The sequence below is a fragment of the Spermophilus citellus genome (assembly GCF_964194105.1).
Source record: "Spermophilus citellus genome assembly, chromosome: 2".
Classification (NCBI taxonomy): domain Eukaryota; kingdom Metazoa; phylum Chordata; class Mammalia; order Rodentia; family Sciuridae; genus Spermophilus; species Spermophilus citellus.
The window spans coordinates 3,848,034-3,867,518 of NC_138183.1; the positions used below are offsets into that span (position 1 = coordinate 3,848,034).

The following is a 19,485-nucleotide window of genomic DNA, read 5'->3' on the forward strand; positions in this document are numbered from 1 at the left end:
GAAAACAAAACACATGAAAGCACTTCTCAGAGGGAATGGAGAGCTGTGAACACCCACGGTATAAAAGGAAAGATCTAAACCAGCTGCAATGGCCACACCTGTGATCCCAGTGACCCAGGAGGCTGAGGCAAGAGGATTACAAATTTAAGGCCGCCTCAGCAGTGTAGTGAGACCCTGTCTCTAAAATTAAAAAAAAAAAAAATAGGCTAGGGATGTGGCTTAGTGCTTAAGTATGTGCCCTTGGGTTCAACCCTTGGTACCAAAATGACAAAAAATAATAATAATAAAATAAAAAGATCTCAAGCTAGGTGAAACCCAGCAGCTCAGGAGGCTGAGGCAGGAGGATCACAAATTTGAGGTCAGTCTCAGCAACTTAATGAGGTTCTAAGCAACTTAGTGAGATTCTGTGTTAAAAAATAAAAAGGGCTGGGGATGTGGCTCAGTGGCTAGGTGGCCTTGGGTTCAATCCCTGCTACAAAAAAAAAAAAAAAAAAAATCTAAAATCATAAAATCAACTGCAAAACAGTATGGCTTAGAACAAAAACAAAGACCCCTAAATCCAAAGCTACAAAAGGAGGGAAATAATGAAGATTAACCAGAGACAGAAAAGAGAAGAGCCACAGAGAATCTCAGTGAAACCAAAAGTTGGTTCTTCAAAAGGAACAATGGCATCGACAGACCTTTAGCTAGGTTAACAAAGAAGAAAAGCGGAGGACTCGGATCACTCAGCGGGTCGGGAACACACACGGGACACCAGTGCCCACTGGGCAGAAATGAGGAGGCCCACGGGCACCGTTATGCCCCAGCAGCCTCCAAGGGCAGGTGGTCCAGCCACACCCAGGAACGGAGGGCCCCCCAGGCCACAGCGCCACAGCGAGGACGAACCCCAGAACATTGTGATGGCCTTGAAGAAACATCTGGAATAGGCGGATTCATGGGGACAGAAAGCAGAGTGGAAGTTCCAGGCCGTGGGAGTGGGGAACGGGTGAGCTCATGGTCAGTGGCCATGGAGCTTCTCTTGGGGCTGATGAAGAATTTTGGAACCAGTAGTGTGATGGTTGCTAACCGTGTGGGTGGATTAAAGCCACATAACCCTTCTCCTGAATAGAACTTTTGTGGCTTGGTGTGTGGTGCGCACTTCAGTCCTCTGGAGTGAGGTAGGAGGATTGATGGAGCCCTTGTGTTTGAGACCAGGCTGAGCAATGCAGTGAGATGCCAGCTCAAAAAGTAATAATAATAATAACAACAACAGCACTTGCAAGGACCACCGTTCCTGACCCATGCGGCTGCCCTCCTACAGCGGAGGACGAAGCAGGACATTTGACACTTGTCTTGCTGGCTTTCTCTGATCACCAAATAGGAACTTGTGGAATTCAGCACCAGGTAGGGGAAGTGGCACAGTCAGGCTTACAAGGTGGCGAGGAAGTCCCCCAGGAAGAGGACCAGCCCGTGGCGAGGGACTTGCCTCCTCGGTCCCTTACATGACAATCCTCTGGAATCCTTGCTCCAGACCCCCAAACTCCGGTCCCTGCTGTTTTGTGTTTGGGGAGAATGGCAACATGCCGCTTAAGGCCACAGTGGCCTTCCACGCACCCTGCCACCCACAAGTCAGTCCCAGCACCTGCCACCCCGTGCACCACTGATTGGACCCAAAGGGCCCCAGACAGTTGGGCCCTCTGCCAGGTGCCTCCAGGGCTTACCCTGGCTGGGGCTCCAGGGATGCTGAGAGCTGGTTTACCTGCCAGCAAAAGACCCCCATACTCCACCCCTGCCCCTGTCCCTTCTCTAAAATGAAGATCAGACTTTAAACATTCTGCAGCCTGGCACCTGACCCAGATGACCTGTAGCATTAGACCAAATGCCTGTTGCTATTAAGGACGACTGACAGCCCCTCCTCCCTTTAATCTTGAAGCAAAGACAGACACCAGACAAAAGCGATGCTGTTTTATTCAAAAGAGCTCAAGAGAGGAGGTGGACCCTGGGGTCCCACCCTTGTGGCCTCATGGGGCTGAGGCTCCTGAAACACAGAAGAAAGGAGTCAGTGACTACAGGGATCTGAGCCCCCGGGATTGTGCGTGGGAGGTGCTGCTACAGTCTGGGGGCATCCACGGGGTGCTGGGGGGCCCGGGACTGGTCCACAGGGGTACTGGGAGGGCCAGGGAGTCGTTGGCGGGTGGGAATAGGGGGGGACGGGAGTCGTTGGCGGGGGGGAGTGGGGGGGCCAGGGAGTCGTTGGCGGGTGGGAATAGGGGGGGACGGGAGTCGTTGGCGGGTGGGAATAGGGGGGGACGGGAGTCGTTGGCGGGTGGGAATGGGGGGGACGGGAGTCGTTGGCGGGTGGGAATAGGGGGGGACGGGAGTCGTTGGCGGGTGGGAATAGGGGGGGACGGGAGTCGTTGGCGGGTGGGAATAGGGGGGGACGGGAGTCGTTGGCGGGTGGGAATGGGGGGGACGGGAGTCGTTGGCGGGTGGGAATAGGGGGGGACGGGAGTCGTTGGTGGGGGGGAATAGTGGGGGACGGGAGTCGTTGGTGGGGGGGAATAGGGGGGGACGGGAGTCGTTGGTGGGGGGGAATAGTGGGGACGGGAGTCGTTGGTGGGGGGGAATAGTGGGGGACGGGAGTCGTTGGCGGGGGGGAGTGGGGGGGCCAGGGAGTCGTTGGCGGGTGGGAATAGGGGGGACGGGAGTCGTTGGTGGGGGGAATAGGGGGGACGGGAGTCGTTGGCGGGGGGGAGTGGGGGGGCCAGGGAGTCGTTGGTGGGGGGGAATAGGGGGGGACGGGAGTCGTTGGTGGGGGGGAATAGGGGGGGACGGGAGTCGTTGGCGGGGGGGAGTGGGGGGGCCAGGGAGTCGTTGGCGGGTGGGAATAGGGGGGGACGGGAGTCGTTGGCGGGGGGGAATAGGGGGGGACGGGAGTCGTTGGCGGGTGGGAATAGGGGGGGACGGGAGTCGTTGGCGGGGGGAGTGGGGGGGCCAGGGAGTCGTTGGCGGGTGGGAATAGGGGGGGACGGGAGTCGTTGGCGGGTGGGAATAGGGGGGGACGGGAGTCGTTGGTGGGGGGGAGTGGGGGGGGACGGGAGTCGTTGGCGGGTGGGAATAGGGGGGGACGGGAGTCGTTGGCGGGGGGGAATAGTGGGGGACGGGAGTCGTTGGCGGGGGGGAGTGGGGGGCCAGGGAGTCGTTGGCGGGTGGGAATAGGGGGGGACGGGAGTCGTTGGCGGGGGGGAATAGGGGGGACGGGAGTCGTTGGCGGGGGGGAGTGGGGGGGCCAGGGAGTCGTTGGCGGGTGGGAATAGGGGGGGACGGGAGTCGTTGGCGGGGGGGAATAGGGGGGGACGGGAGTCGTTGGCGGGGGGGAGTGGGGGGGCCAGGGAGTCGTTGGCGGGTGGGAATAGGGGGGGACGGGAGTCGTTGGTGGGGGGGAATAGGGGGGACGGGAGTCGTTGGCGGGTGGGAATAGGGGGGGACGGGAGTCGTTGGTGGGGGGGAGTGGGGGGGGACGGGAGTCGTTGGTGGGGGGGAATAGGGGGGGACAGGAGTCGTTGGCGGGGGGAGTGGGGGGGCCAGGGAGTCGTTGGCGGGTGGGAATAGGGGGGGACGGGAGTCGTTGGTGGGGGGGAATAGGGGGGGACGGGAGTCGTTGGCGGGTGGGAATAGGGGGGGACGGGAGTCGTTGGTGGGGGGGAATAGTGGGGGATGGGAGTCGTTGGCGGGGGGGAGTGGGGGGGCCAGGGAGTCGTTGGCGGGTGGGAATAGGGGGGGACGGGAGTCGTTGGTGGGGGGGAATAGGGGGGGACGGGAGTCGTTGGTGGGGGGGAGTGGGGGGGGACGGGAGTCGTTGGTGGGGGGGAATAGGGGGGGACAGGAGTCGTTGGCGGGGGGGAGTGGGGGGGCCAGGGAGTCGTTGGTGGGGGGGAATAGTGGGGGACGGGAGTCGTTGGCGGGGGGGAGTGGGGGGGCCAGGGAGTCGTTGGCGGGGGGGAGTGGGGGGGCCAGGGAGTCGTTGGTGGGGGGGAGTGGGGGGGGACGGGAGTCGTTGGTGGGGGGGAATAGGGGGGGACGGGAGTCGTTGGCGGGGGGGAGTGGGGGGGCCAGGGAGTCGTTGGCGGGTGGGAATAGTGGGGGACGGGAGTCGTTGGTGGGGGGGAATAGGGGGGGACGGGAGTCGTTGGTGGGGGGGACTGGGGGGGGATGGGAGTTGTTGGCGGAGGGGGAGTGGGGGGGCCAGAGAGTCGTTGGTGGGTGGGAGTGAGGGGGGACGGGAGTCGTTGGCGGGTGGGAATAGGGGGGGATGGGAGTCGTTGGTGGGGGGGAGTGGGGGGGACGGGAGTCGTTGGTGGGGGGGAGTGGGGGGGCCAGGGAGTCGTTGGTGGGGGGGAGTGGGGGGGCCAGGGAGTCATTGGCGGGGGCCCCTGGGGTGGCCCCCTCACCCACCACTGTGGGCAGTGCCCGGTAGGTCTGCGTCCAGTACTGCAGGTAGTTGGCCCTCAGGTGCTGCTTCATGGAACTGCTGTCCATCTTCTTGGTGATCTCCAGGTAACTGCCGTCCTCCAGGGTGTAGGGGTACCAATGTGTGGGCACGGCCGAGTGGCCCATGTTGGGGTCCCTGCAGAGTGAGAAGAGGCTGGGCAGGTCCGAGGGCTCCCAGGAGGCTGCAGCTCTGAGCCCCAGCAGCTCCATGTCCACACCCTGCACAGCCCTGGCCCTCTGAAGACCCATCTGTGGCCCAGCGTTGGCTGAGGTCCTGGGCTCTGTGGGCAGCTTTTATCCTCAGGTACAGAAGGGGACACGGAGGCTCGGGCTAAATGACTGGCCCAAGTCTCCGCACTGGCAGGCAGGCAGGGGGGCAGTGGCAGGAGGCCTTGTTGGCTCAACCCACACCTTACCCGCTTCTGGCAAAGTTGGTCCAGTAGGCAATCATGGCCTTGGAGACAGTCCTGTCCTGGGGCCGGTAGCCTAGCGGGGTGGCAAAGGGCTTTCCAAAGACATACTGGAGGTCATCAGCGTGGTCGGCCCCCATCCATTTGGGGTAGACAGGCATCCGAGAGGGATGGGAAAACAGGTAGAAGTAGGTGTGGGCACTCCTGAGGGGTGGACAGACAGCTGGGTTGGAAGGGACACTTGGAAGTGGGCCCTGGGGGAGGCCAGTGGGGAGCAGAAAAGGAGCTGGGGAATTCCCACCCGAACCCATGAAAAGAGTGGGGTATTCACACCTGGAGAAGGAAGAGCTGCAGCCCAAATTCATGAATTCCACAGTTCGATCATGTTTATGCCTCATCTCTATAAGATGTTTGAGGCACCTTGCTCCTGTAATTTAGTATCAAGAAAGGGCTTTTTCCTCTCCACGTGAATTTGCACTTCTCTTTTGATTGGACAAGGTAAGGTATGTGTACACATTTGTTTCCCTTTTTGCCTTGACTGATGGGAAGCTCACTGTATTTGTTTAGTCGGCCAAGAGGCCTCAGAAGTAAGGTGAAACATCTTAGATGGCCCCTCCCCCCAGGAAGGCACCCACTTCCCAGAATCTCACTTGGCTTTGGCTCTGTGCTGTGCCAGGGCGATCTCTGTGGGCATCAGGAAAAGAATGTCAGTCTCCAGGTCCACCACAGTCTTTTTCCTGGTCACCTGGGAGGGGTCCTGGGCCCAGGACTCAGTGTAGATGTCGAAGGTGGCCTGGGCACCCCTGAGCCCCTTGGTGACAGTGAGCCCGCTGACCAGCCTGTAGAAGTCCTCTCTGAAGGGAACAAGCAGGCACTGGACCCTCCACCTAGAACCACCCTCCCCTAGTACCACCCCAACCTGGCACCGACTTCCTGCACTCAACCGCCTGCTGAGCCTTTGCTAGCCTCCCCAGCTGTCCTCCAGCATGTGACCCCAGGGTCCTGTGCCCCTGCTCACTCTGTGATGTCCTGGTTGTTCTTGTTGATGGCCGGCAAGTCCACGCCTGCAAAGAGGTGGCCATCCATGTTGTTGGTGCCTGCTAAGAAGTCTGTGTCAGCAGCATTGGCGAACAGGTTGACGGGGTCATCAGGGATGAAGTCTCCATCGATGACCGGGATGAAGGCCAGATAGTGAAGCACGGGGTCTGGGTGGAGAGACAAGGGGCTCTTGGACCTCGCCGTGTCCACCTGGCCCTCCCATCGGCCTTGTACAGCCTGAGTCCATCTCCTTCCTTCTCTGGTCTATCAGAGATTCTCAACCCTGGACCTGGACACTTTGGGACTGGATAACGCGTCGCTGTGGGACGTGCTGTCCTGTGCAGGGTGGGAGGTGGCGCAGCATCCCTGGCCTCCACCGCTGGATGCCGTGACACCCCTCCAGCTGCGGCAATCAACATGTCTGCAAACCTTGCCACAGGGCCTCGCCCTCTCACCCCAGGGGCAGGCACCCCTCTCCTCCCTCTCTTCTCACTCAGCCTGAATCAGGAACAAGCAAGAGCTGAGAGTGAGGGAGGAGGAGGTGCCCACTACCGGGCTGGGTTCCGCCACGGGCAAGTCTGCAGCCTTCCAGAACCCCGACCAGCACCCAGAGGACCCAATAGCTGGTTCAGGGCAGGGCGAGGCCGTGGCTTTAGTTCCACTCCTTCAGATAGCTGTGTTGTTGGTAGAGAGCATGCTTAGCAAGCACAAGGCCCTGGGTTTATCCCCACACCCAAAACGGGGGGAAAAAAGGATCGGTTTGCATTTGAGCCCTCTGATTTTCTTTGGCTTTGGTTTTGCATTCGCAGTAAAGAGGCAAACGTAAGGCTTCCTTAGATTTGCTTTGGGAGAGAGAGCGGGACTCCAGCTGTGAGCCGGCAAGCAGGGGAGTCCCTGCCGGGGCCTGCAGGACCCAGCACTGTAGATGCTCAGCCAGTGTTTGCTGAATGAGCTGCGGGAGGAAGAGGGAGAGGGTGTGGAGCACGGGACGATGGGCCTGGGGACCTCTCTAAAATGTGCGTGAGTCCTTGTGCGTACGTGTTGTTGGGGGCATGGGGCCCATGTTATCAGCTTCTCAAAGGGGGCATCATGACTCACAGACAGTAGGAGACCCCTCCCTCCAGGAGCCCCTGAGGCCTGCAGCGGGTGCAGTGGGACACTGAGATAGATGTCTAGGGTCACAATCCAGTGAGTGACTGGCCTGGCCCCAGGCCCGGTGCCTTCCTCTCTTCTCCAGGAGCTTGGCCTTGCCCGGCAGTGGCCTCCCACCCCATAGGTCCCCGCTCTCCCCCAGCAGCACCCACTCACACTCCAGGTCTGCCAGGGGCACCTTGTAGGCCATGGTCAGGGCGTGGGGGTCAGTGATCTTCAGACACCTGGCCAGCCTGGCGGTGTCATCCAAGGGACAGCCCACTTTTTTGGCAACCTGGGGACAGAATAAGGTAGGCAGGTGACCAGGCAGGGAGCAGTCTGGGGGCAAGGATACAATCCAGGCAGAGGGTAGAAAGCAGGAGGGCGCCCGGGGGCTCTAGCAGAGCCCGAGCCTGCCATTCCCTGCCCTCCTCCACTTACCTTCTTGGCCCAGAAGAGTGGGTCTTTCTGGATGGCCCAGGGGCTCAGGGCCACACCGCTCTGGCTGATGGCTCGCCGGATAAGGCCCTTGTTGTAGGGGGAGAGGGTCTGCAATACGGAAGTCCTGTCACCCAGGCTCGCCCTGGCTGAGGACACCAGCTAGGGTACTCCAGGCTCCCCCTTGCCCCTCCAAACCCTGCAGAAAGCCCTCCTCTTAGGGACCCGCCAACCTGCAGAGAGACGCTGGCACCTCCCGCTGATTCTCCAAAGATGGTGATGTTGTTGGGGTCCCCCCCAAAGGCCGCAATGTTCCTCTTCACCCAGGCGATGGCCATGTGCTGATCCCGAAGGCCATAGTTACCTGAGACAGGGTGAGGGGCGGAGTCTGTCCAGACCTGAGCTGGGGCTGGCAGGGGGCTGCGGGCACCCAGGGCTGGCTCAACAGGTGAAACAACATGGAAGGAGGGAATTGTCCTCAGTGGCATTGAGATCCTGGGGCAGACGGGGCCCCAAGACACTTGATGAAGGGAAGTGGAGCTTGGGACAGGGAAGGGCAGTAGTCTGGCCAGGCCTGCTCATCTCCCCCGTCCCTGCCACAGTCCCTCCTGTTGTCTGTCTGTCCTGTGGCTTCAGTGTCCACCCCTGACTCTGCCCCAGTGTGTCTCTGGTCTCCCCGGGCTTCCCTGCCCCACTCCACTCGGCCTCTCGCAGCCTCCTGTCTCCCTCCGTCACTCAGCTTACTTCCTGGCTCTGGGAATGGGATCCGGGCCTTTCTGTGGGGTTCTCAGGATCTTTCTGGGGCTAAGGGGTGCTGAGGGCATCTTCCTCCTGGACTCAGAGCTCGCAGGACCCACCCCAGAGCCTCCCACAGACCTGGCAGGTTGGCGTCCCCCGTGCTGAGGAAGCCCAGGGGGCCGACGCGGTAGTTGAAGGTGACAACGATGACGTTCCCGCGCGTGGCTATCTCCTGCCCGTCATACAGGTAGTTATTGAGGAAGTTGGCCCCGTGGCCAGCCCCCATGAGGAATGCGCCTCCGTAGATCCAGATCATCACCGGCAGGTCCCGGGAGACTGAGACGCAGGAAGAGGCCAGGTGACTCAGATGCCACTGCAGCCCTCTCCTCAGCCAGTCCCCTGCCCTCGTGCAGCAGGCACCTCCTCCCAGGCTGGGGACCAGAGGTGGGCGCTTCCCTCCCCACCTCTGTGTTGGTGTCCAGGAAGCTCAGCCCCAGACACGGCCGGGGGCAGGGCTCTCCTGTGGGGTTTCCTTGGGGGTTGAGAGGCAGACCTTGCTTCTTGCCCTGGGGCACCCAGACGTTGAGGTAGAGGCAGTCTTCATCCCCGTAGGTGTTGTCCTGGGTGATGGTGGCCTGCAGGCATCGCTTCTTGAAGTCCTTGGCCTTCAGGGTCCCTGCGGGCAGTGGGAGGGGCTGGCGTGAGGAGGGCAGCGCCCTGACCACCCACCCAGGCTGGCCCAGCACTCACGGCGCCCACCTTGCCAGCCGGGGTGACGCTGGGGGTTCTCCAGGGTCTTGGCAGTGGCAAAGGGGATGCCCTTGAAGATGTCGACAGAGTCGCCACCCAGGAGGCTCAGCTTCTTGTTGACACCTTCCACGAAGCCTCCTTCCGTGTACACGGCACCCAGCTGAGTGAGAGGCAGCACGGTCAGCAGACTGGGGCCCGGCTGGCCTGAATCCGGAGTGGCCAACCAAGAGGCACCAGGGGGCCAGAGGCTCCCCAGAGACAGCATCGAAGGAGGCCCCAAGAAGGCAGGCCGCTGCTCCCCGCCCAGCGTGCTGGAGGGCCTGGCTTCCTGTCCCTTCACCCTAGCCCCAGAGATCCAGAGTTGCCCCTCAGCCAGCGTGGACGTGTGGGTTCTGGCCGAAGCTGCCTATCTGAGACCCGGAGCCTCAGTTTCCTGATCTGTAAGACGGGACACCACAGAGCCTCCCCCAGGGCCAGCAGACCACCAGATGGTGGGAAGACCCACCAGGGAGCTCCCCATCCCACCCCAGCCAGCAGGACTGCTCCGGGTGTCCATCCTCACAAGGGTCCTGGAGGTAGGGGCTCAGCTGCCTGCTGCCCTGGAGGAGCTGAGGCTCAGTGGCCTTCCTGCTTAAAGTCACCCTGCTGGGAAGTGGCTGCCCAGCCTGCGCCCTCTGGGCGCTGCCTCCTGTCGGCCCAGGTCCTGCAGAGCAGCTCCCCTTGTGAGGAGAGCGGTGGCAGCCCCAGCTCTCTGGCTCTCCTGAGCCAGGTCCTAGGTGGCAGGAAGCAGGCCTGCACCCCAGTCTGAAGCCTAAGCTGCCGGACCCCTGTCACACCAGGTGGGAGAGTGGGGCTGGCAGGGACTGTGGACCAGAGGGAGCCTCTTGACATTGCTGGGCACCCTGCCACCCTGGCAGACCCCCCGACTTCCTCGTTCCATCCCCCCAAGCCACTGGGAGGAGGCAGAGGGCCAAGCCAGCGCTCCAGGGAGGAGACAGTCCCTCTCAGAGGGGTCTGTGAGTGGTTGAGACGGGTCTGAGGGCTTCAGGGTGGGGGCTTTGGGGTGTGGGGACCTGGAGTAAGAGAAGTGGCAGTATAGGGAGCGATGACTGTCGGTGGGGGACCGGAGCAGTGGGGGGAACCCCAAAAACCCTCCCAAGAAAAATAATGACTTCCCCTCTGTGACAGAAGGGACCCAGTGCCAGGTCCCTGACTTCCAGGTTCCGGGGCAGGACCTGGGGGCAGAAGTAGGTAGAGAAGGGCCACCTGGAAGAAGGAGTCCTGGGGGCTGGGGGGCAGGATGAGGGATGGACAGAGAACGGGGGGTGGCAGTGCGGTGAGGGCCTGGAGGCCCTGTGTGAGTCCTGCTGGGGACGGGGACTACGCCCTCTCTGACTTTGTGTATCTGTTGGGGACTCGTTACTTGCTCCTCACGCCTTGGGAAGCCAGTTAAAGGGCAGGTTTTGCAGATGCCCCAGAAGGCCGGTGCAGCCCTACCTCGAGGGGAGCACTGCACGTGGCAAGCTGGGCTCAGTGCCCCTGCAGAGGGGGGGGAGCAAGACATGGAGGTGGCCCTGGGAGCCAGAGCCTGGCTTGAACTGCCCAGATTCGGATTCCTGCTGAGAACAGAAGTGGTGGCTATGTGATGCTGCGCACTTGGCCTGTCTGCCCAGGGCCCTGCCTTCCCTTCCATGAGACAGGGAGGTGGGTATCAGAGGGGCTGCAGGTAGGATGGTCCGACTTGGCCAGCAACCTTCAAGGGCCCAGGCAACTGAACTGCAGACGGGCAGTGGACAGTCGTACCGATGCCCCCACCAACAGTTGCTCGTGGTTTTTCTGAAGTCCAGCCTCACAGGGGCTCCACCTCACGTGAGCGGGTTGGCAGGGAGGGCCTGGGCGGCCGCAGCCCCAGGGCTGGTGGGCTCGCTGGGTCTCTTGTTCCGGCTGTTTCTGCTGGGACTGCTCTGTCTGTCCTCCCTTCTACAGGCCCTGTCCCCACAGTTTCCTGATCTGGGTCAGCGAGGAGAGGGCCCCTGGGCGCCCGGCCCCTCTTCTGCGGGGCTCTCGCTTACCTTTGCAGCGCTTGCCCTGGCCAAGCAGCAGGCGAGGCTCAGGACAACCAGCCCCAGGCGCCCCATGGTGAGTGTCTGTCTCCAGGTGGCCCTGCCTCCAGGTGGCCCTGCCTCCGCGCCCCGGGTATTTATGGAACTGGAGCCAAGGTCAGTGCGTGCGCACACACTCTCAGGCAGTAGGGGCCATCTCTCAGGGCGGGCTGCTCCACGTGCCTGGCTGGTGCCCACAGTGCACCTGTGTAGGTTACTGCCTCCTGGGAGCAAAGGCAGGTGGCACCGTGGGGCTGCCCGGCCGGGCCTGGCTGGGTGCTGGGCGCCCTGAACTCCTGTTCATTTGCCAGAAGGTGGTGTTCCCTTCAGAGAAGTGCCGGCCTGCTCCCTAGCTCAGCCGCAGTAGATGGGGACTAGTGTGGGACTTCTAGGCAGAGGTGGCTGGGTGCTACTGGGCACCAGCTGGCGGACCCTGGCTGGCTCAAGAAGCTCTTACTGGAGGCCCCTGGGTGCACAGTCTGGCTAGGGGCAGGGACCAGAATGCCAGACAAAGAGCACTGGGGGGTGACAAGGGTCTCTGTGTGGATGGGGGCAGCACAGGAGGCATCTCTGAGGAAGGACTGGCCATGGAAATGGCCCATGCAAGGGTCCTGGGGCACACGAGCGGAGAGAGGCAGAGCCAGGGAGAGGGAAAGGCAGGCGTTGGGGGAGCTGACAACAGAGGAAGGGGTGGGCAGTGGTTATCTCCAAAGAGGCCACTAGCTTTTCTGGGAATACATGTCACTCTGACACCAGAAAAGGTTATCAAAGTGACAGATAGCCATGAGCCAAGTCCCAAGAGGGTGCTTTTGAGGAGTTGCCTGCACCTGAGGTCACCTCACACTGAAGACCTTGGGGCGCCCCCACACTGCACAGTCCTCTTCCATCGGTCATGGGGACCTTGGCTGGCCAGGTGCAGCCAGACCTGCCCAGGAGCTGTGCCTCTGGCTCTGACCACAGACCCCGCTGCCCCTCCGTGGCCAGAGGCCAGGCCTGGCAGGGATCTGCAGATCCACACCTGTGCGTCTGGTCTTTGTGATGCCAGGGGGCAGAGGCCAGAGAAAGGTGGGGAGGGCAGCAGGCAGGAGCAGGGCACTGGGAAGAAGGGCGGCGGGCAGGAGTGGAGAGGGAAATGCCCCTGGGCCTGGTTGTCTGCCCGCTGCTCCAATTCTGGGAAACAGGAAGTGCTCCTGAAGGGGGGACTTCGCTCCAGGATATTTCTGAGGTGTTCTTTCTAGAAGCTGAGGTGGAAGGAGGAGTGCAGAGGGTAGGCAGGCAGGAGGGAAGGAGGCCTCTTTGTTCATTTATTTATTTGTGGGTTTGGGGGTTGAACCCAGCTAGTTCTTGCACTTGCAAGCACTCTACACTGAGCTATGTCCCCAGCCCCTACACTTTATTTTGAAACAGGGTCTTGTGAAATTGCCCAGGTTGGCCTCAACCCTGTGGTCCTCCTGCCTCAGCCTCCTTAGTTCAGGGACGCACGAGCCAACAAGAGAGCAGGAAACAGTTTTATTTGGCTGCAGCCAGGTTCAGAGAGCACAGCTTTCACTGTAATCAATCAATCTCCTGAACCCCTAGTTCAGGTAATTTCAGAACTCTACACCCAGCATGTAAGGGGAGGGGCTCAGAGGTTCCCAGTCTGCAGGAAAAAAGTTCTCACAAAAGCAGCTTTTTCTCTCACTGTTCTGGGCAAGTTAACCCTTCAAGGACCACACCTGAGAAGGGGGAGCTTCTTCTCCCCCTTCTCTCCTCCCCTGCCAGCTGTTACCATGGAGCCCAACTGGTAACTTCTCATATCTTAGAAAGGTAGACATCTCTGTGAAGCCCAGCTCAAGGCCAGAGGCCTTGTTAAAGGATTTGCCTTTTTTTTTTTTTAAATCAAATTTTGCATTTGCAAACACACTTTTACAAATTACGATACTGGATAAATGTTTATGGAAAACTAGGAAAGGGGTGTCCAGCACCTGGAGTGCTGATTTCTCCCAGGCCAGTGGCCAAGTAAAATAGAGCAACCGGCCAAAGTAGGAAGTTCACCTCCACTGAACTCCTTTGTTTTGTGGAGACTCTTTTGCTGATAGTACTGAAATCAATTATGGTGAAGGTTTCTGGAGGAGCTTAGTTAAGATATTCTGTGAAGGCAGGGGTGCCACTACGTCTCGAGTAGCTGGGATTGCAGGTAGGCACCCCCTCGCCTGGCTCATATCAAATTTTTATAGCAATTATAGGTTCACAGCAAATTTGAGCAGAAAGGATGGAGTTCCCATGTCTGCCTGCCCCTACGCATCTGTAGCCCTCTGCAGGATCCACACTCACTGGAGGGGGACATCTGTTACAATGAAGGAGCCCACACAGACACATCATCACACCAAGTCCAAGCGTGCGGGATGGTTACTCTTGGCATTGGACATTTTATGGGATTGGACAAATGTATGAGGCCATGTCTCCATTATTATGGGATCATTCAGAATAGCAGCACTGCCTTAAAAACCCCATGTGCCCCCATCACCCTCGCAACCGCCCCCTGGGAGCACTGATCTGCGATCTTCTTGGTTTTGCCTTCCAGAATGTCAAGCAGTTGGAACTGGGCAGTGAGAGCCTTTTCAGAGTGGCTTTGCTCACTAGGTATGGCGCAGTTGGGTCCCTCCATGTCCTCCCTTGGGTGATCGTGCTTTTCCTTGTGGCCCTGGATGGTAGCCGTCATCTGGATTGCCACCGTTTGTCTACCCACTCCCCTGCTCATGGATATATGGGTTGCCTTCAAGTTCAGGAAGTTATGAATAAAGCTGCTACAAATGCTCACGTGCAAGTTTTTGTGTGAACCTAAGTTTTCAGCTTCACGTAAAAACCAAGTGAGATTGCTGCATTTTTACAGAATCTGCCACACGGCCTCTGGAAGAGCTGGACATTTTTATTCCCAGCTGTGATGACTAAGCGTGCTCACTGTTCCACATCCCCGCCGGCACTTGATGCTATCAAGTTGTGTGGATTCAGGCCATTCTTACAGCATGAAATGGCATGTCACTGTGGTTGATTGACACTTCCTTGGTGACATGACTGGGAGCATCCCTCAGATGATTGCTCATCCTCATCTTCTGTGGTGGTATCTGCTGAGTTCTGTCCCATGTTGTAACTGAGTTGTTTTCTTACTGCTGAGCTGCCGGCACTCTTGCGTGTTTATTCTTTTTTTTTTAAAGAGAGAGACAGAGAGAGAATTTTAATATTTATTTTTTAGCTTTCGGCGGACACAACATCTCTGTTTGTATGTGGTGCTGAGGATCGAACCTGGACCGCACGCATGCCAGGTGAGCGCGCTACCGCTTGAGCCACATCCCCAGCCCCTATGGCTTATTTTTCAATTCAGTCTTTCTTTCAAAGAACAGGATGTTTAATTTTAATTCATGCATCCTGGCTTGGGTGTTGAATTAAAAAGCCATGCCAACCCAGGACCCAGAGCTCTTTCCTGTGATCTTGTAGGTCGGTTTACACTTGGGTCTGGGATCATCGTGAATGAATTTTTCTGTGTCTAGATTCACTTTGCTGTATGTGGATGTCCAGTTAACAAAAAGGGTGGTCATTTATTTATTTACCAAGGACCCACATGGTCCTGCACAGAGTAGGTGATCCACAAAACCTAACAAAGAATGAATGAGCCTTTCCAGAAACACCCAGAAGAGACTAACATTGTCCATCCAAAAATAAACTCACCCCAGGGTTCCTGGCTACGCCAGTCAGACGTGTCTATGAGCTGCGTCTGCCTTGGAGAATTGATACCTGTGTGAGAGCCCCGGGGTCTGCTCCTTGGGCTGCCCTCAGCCTCAGCCCCTCTGCCCCTGGGGGATTGTGGGGGATGGCGACCTCAGCCTCAGCTGCTACTTGCCCTCTCTTGGGACATCGCCCCAGCTCTCACAAAAGGCCAGAATGGGAAAATCAGGCAAAACCAGAGGCAGTGGGGTTGCTCCCCACCAGCTGCACTATAGTAATTTGGATGACAAAATCTAATCAGACACTGGACTTGGAATTCCAAATCCTTGTTGGTGGCCCTGTTAGGAAGCTCAAGGGCAGGCCGTGGAGAGCTGTTGACATTGGATCTAATGTATTTGTGGCGTGCATATTTTTCTGTGGACAGATTTCACAGCCACCCTCAGATGCTTGGAAGTTCTGTGACCTCCAAGAAAGCCAGGCTGAAAGTATCAAAGTGTTAAACTGTGGGTCTGGGGTTGTGGCTCAGCGGTAGAGTGCTCGTCTAGCACAAGTGAAGACCTGGGTTCGATCCTCAGCATCACATACAAATAAATAAAATAAAAGCATTGTGTCCAACTACAACTAAAAAAAAATGTTTTAAAAAAGTGTTAAACTGGTATGGTTGACACAGTAGGAAACTAACTCAATTGATTTAAGAGCATATAGAACTTAGGGAAGTAATTTTTAACAAGTTTTGGGAGGGACTGGGAGAACTTTCTTCTGCGAGGGCAAATGTATATGTGCTGGTGTCATACAAAGCAGAGTCACCAACTGGACCACTACTGCTGTGTGGCCTGGCTGAGGTTTGGCCTTTCTGGACCACACATGTCCCTACCAGTACTTTCCCTGAGGGAGACCACGATGAGAAGTTCTGGGCCTAGCAAATATTAGGGCTGACAGTTCTTGGTTATCAGGTAGGAAACTTAAACCTTGTTTTACAGACAGAGAAAGATCAGTTCAAAGTTGCAGGAGACACAGGTATATCAGCAGGTGGCCTAAGGAGGATTCCTCTGACTTCAAACAACCTGGAAACAAAATTGTGTATCTGTAGCAGAACTCACTTGGAGGGAAAAAAGCAAAGCAATCTTACATAATCCTTAGCAGTCGTCTTACTTTAATCACATATTGCTTTATGTCGAGTTTCCCAACTGAACACTCAGGGTCACTCCAGGTGAACTGGGCAGCATGAAATAATCACACAGAGAGAAATGCCTTTTTCTTTGGGTCCTATGATGGCTCCTCTAACCTTAGGGGTCTGTGAAAAAGAGAGCGAGGGGCACGTGCTGACCCTTTTATTGAGGAGAAGCCACCCAAATGAGGCAAGGGGTCAGGTTTCAGGGGGCTGAGTCTAGCTTCATGATGTCCGCTGTCAGCAGGTTGACTGACACCTAGGAAGGCCTCACACAAAGGCAGAACAAGAGAAGGGGACACACAAAGGGCGTTTCCATGGAACATTCTATCTCAAACAGGGTAAAGGGGTAGGATTACAAAAGAACAGGTGAGTGTAGCTCAACCCCAGGGTGTTGTGCCTACTCAGAAGACTGGCCTTGCTCTCTGAGTGGGGGAGAGACGGAGTCACGAGTCATGGCACTACAGCGCCAGATTGCAGTGATCTTTCAGATCCCCGTGGTGCATCAGGACTGGAAGGCGTGGTGACTTATGTGGCTCCCCACAACTTTATATACTTGATCATTTATAAACATTTAGGGTATCTAAGTTCATCATTATATGGTTAGTCATGTTTTATATTTTGAAATTGGTGCATGTATGTTAGACAATAAGCAATGCTGGTGTTGTCAAGACTCAAGATTCTTCAGTGTAGCTGTAAAATGAGAGGTAAAACCCTACATCTTACATTTCATTTGGGAATATCTGAACTCTTTTTACAGAGAAATACACATTTCCTGCTCTCCCTATTCAAAGCCCTGGCAGGGAAGAAATCCAGGAGCACCACCAGACTGTGGTCTCTAAACACCATCTTCACACCTAGTGTTGTGATCTGTGTTGAATGTCCCCCAGAGGCCCTTGTGTTGAAGGCTTGGTCCCCAGCTGTGGTGCTACTGGGAGGTGGTGGAACCTGTAGGAGGAGGGGGGAAGCTTCCACTGGGGGGAAGCTGGGGCATTGGGGGGTGTGCCCCAGAGGGGTTACTGGGACCTCAGCCCCTGGGTTTCACTTTGCTTCCCTCCTTAGTCACATTGCCACCATCAGGATGTACTTTGCTGCCACAGGCCCAAAGTAAGTGGGCCCAGGGACCAGACTGAAGCCTCTGAAACCACGTGCACTTCCTGCCCAAACCATGCCTTAGGAGGAAGCACACGGCGGAGCCTGGACCTCACGGGCCGGAAAGTCAAGGACCTGATGGGACCCCAGGCCTGCAGGGGCAGTTCTGAGGCCCCTCAGCCAAAGGCAGACAAGGTGGGTGTCAAGAAGCATCCTGCAGGGCTGGGGCCATAGCTCAGCAGCAGAGCGCCTGCCTAGCATGTGTGAGGCCCTGGGTTCCATCCTCAGCACCACATAAAAATAAGCCAATGAAGGCAATCTGTCCATCTCTAGTTACACACACAAAAAAAAAAAATTTAAAAAGAAAAAGAAAAGTCTTCTGCAATTGGCTGAAACAAGTTACCAAGCTTGGAAGGAGAGACTGCCCACCTCATCCCTGGCCACTGCCAGAGCACCGTGTTAGACAAGCGGGCTTCCAGGTTCAGCTTTACCCAAGACAACCACTGCCCTTCACTTTCAATAGGGTGTTCAGCTACACGAGGGTCAGACCTGAGTGTGAAGCAGGCTTGGCCCCACTGCAGGCCAACTGGTGGGCTGTGTGTGTGTGCGACGCAGGCTGGGGGAGGAGCTGCATTTTCCCACTTAGGATACTTTCTACCCCGACTCGGTCATGGCGCTGTAACCACACCGTTGGTCAAGGGCCACTGCATTCTGGAAACTGATGAAGGGGAAAACAGATATTTACCTCTTTCCTGTCCAAATGGTATTTCAAGGTAATCAAATGGATAAGGAAGAATCCTTTAATCTTCCAACCAGTAAATGCAGAGAGAACCGAATTCTTTTTTTTTTAATATATAGTTATACATGAGCACAATATCTTTATTTATTTTTATGTGGTGCTGAACCCAGTGCCTTACATGTGCAAGGCAAGCACTCTGTCACTGAGCCACAACCCCAGCCCCAGAATTCTTAAAGTAACTACTTTGCCATCACTGAAGAAGTATTCAAGCCAGGCACGGTGGTACACACTAGTTATCCCAGAGACTCGGGAGGCTGAGGCAGGGGGATTGCAAGCTCAAAGCCAGCCTTAGCAACTTAGAGAGGCCTTAAGCAGCTTCGTGAGACCCTATCTCAAAATAAAAGAATTTTAAAAGGGCTAGGGATGTGGCTCAGTGGTTGAGAGCCCCTGGGTTCAATCTCTGGTACCAAAAAGAAAAAAAAAAAGTAGTATCCAATTCAGGTGACTATTTGATCAGTAGCTGATAAAAACCACCAGGTGAAAGACCAACAGTTGGACTGACACCTGGATGAACATACATCCCATGTCTCCCTGGGTGACTTCCTCCGGTTCTCGGGAAATAAGGGGGACAGCAGAGCATGACCAATACCACCATGAGGAAGCAACCAGGCAAAGCCAGAGCAGGGACACTCCACAGGACAAACAGCCCTTGGCTTCCCACTGGAGTAACAGGAGGCCTGTACCTCGCGAGCTCCCAGAGCATGGTGCCAGCACACCTCAGCTCGTGGTGTGGGCTGTGAGCCGTCACTTTGTGGTGAAGGCAGACGGCAGAGAGGCAAACTCGTCTGAACCATGACCCAAAAGCAAAAAGACATTTTTAAGGCAATCAGGGGAATGGGAATATGGAACAGGATTAGATACTAAGAAATCACTGGAGATTTGTTAGGTACTGTGATGGTTAAATTTATGTGTCTGGACACCTGGCTGTGTCCAGACAACTGGTCAAATACTATTCTAGAAGCTTCTGTGAAGGTGTTTTTTGAACGAAATTAATGTTTAAATTGGGGACTTTAGCAGATCACCCTCCATGTGAGTGATGGGTGAGCCTCACCCAATCAGAGTTCACCTGCAGACCTGGCCTGAGCAAGGACCCTGCCAGCACACTGCCGGCCACTGCCGCCTGCAGTCGTGGGACCTGCTCCTCCACTGCCACGGGAGCCAGCTCCTAGATGTAAATCTCTGCCCACACGGGGCTGGACAGGTCTGCTCTCCTGGAGAAGCCCGAGCAGCACACACGTAACTGCTGCTCAAATGCAGCAGCAGCTCTGAGCTGGAGCCGGGAAGCACGGGGCTCCCAAGGACCGCAGCGAGACTGCACCACGGCGTGCAAGTTGCTCGGCACTCACCTGACATTTCTCATAGTGCAAGGTTTATTAAAAGGGAGGAAGAAGCCACCATACCTCTCACAATCTGATAGACCTTGGGAAGCCCTTCTAGTCGGGCAGACCTGAGGCAGGACCAGCCCTGTCCTAGGCTCTGGGGGAGGAGGGTAAGGCCTAGTTGTGCTGGCACCTAGTTGTCCTAGCACCTCCCCAGATTTGCACAGGGACCAAGGTGCTCCTGGGAAGATGGGACCAGAACCCAGAGGCCCTCCCTGAGAACTGGGGTTAGTGATGCAGAGGAAGCGGGAGTGGCCCCAGCGGAGAC

The 19,485-nt window shown here is 57.0% G+C and overlaps 1 protein-coding gene across 1 annotated transcript; it reads right to left on the bottom strand.

Annotated features, from left to right (window-relative positions):
• Nucleotides 1-2,045: 2,045 nt before the first annotated feature.
• On the bottom strand, nt 2,046-11,113 carry CEL (carboxyl ester lipase; the record flags this gene model as incomplete). The annotated part of the gene is given in 13 exon segments (XM_081269544.1): nt 2,046-3,546; nt 3,548-4,131; nt 4,363-4,606; nt 4,887-5,084; nt 5,531-5,734; nt 5,899-6,085; nt 7,227-7,344; nt 7,491-7,598; nt 7,721-7,851; nt 8,364-8,561; nt 8,779-8,901; nt 8,985-9,135; nt 11,048-11,113. Coding segments are annotated over 13 exon segments (3,813 nt in total).
• Nucleotides 11,114-19,485: the final 8,372 nt, after the last annotated feature.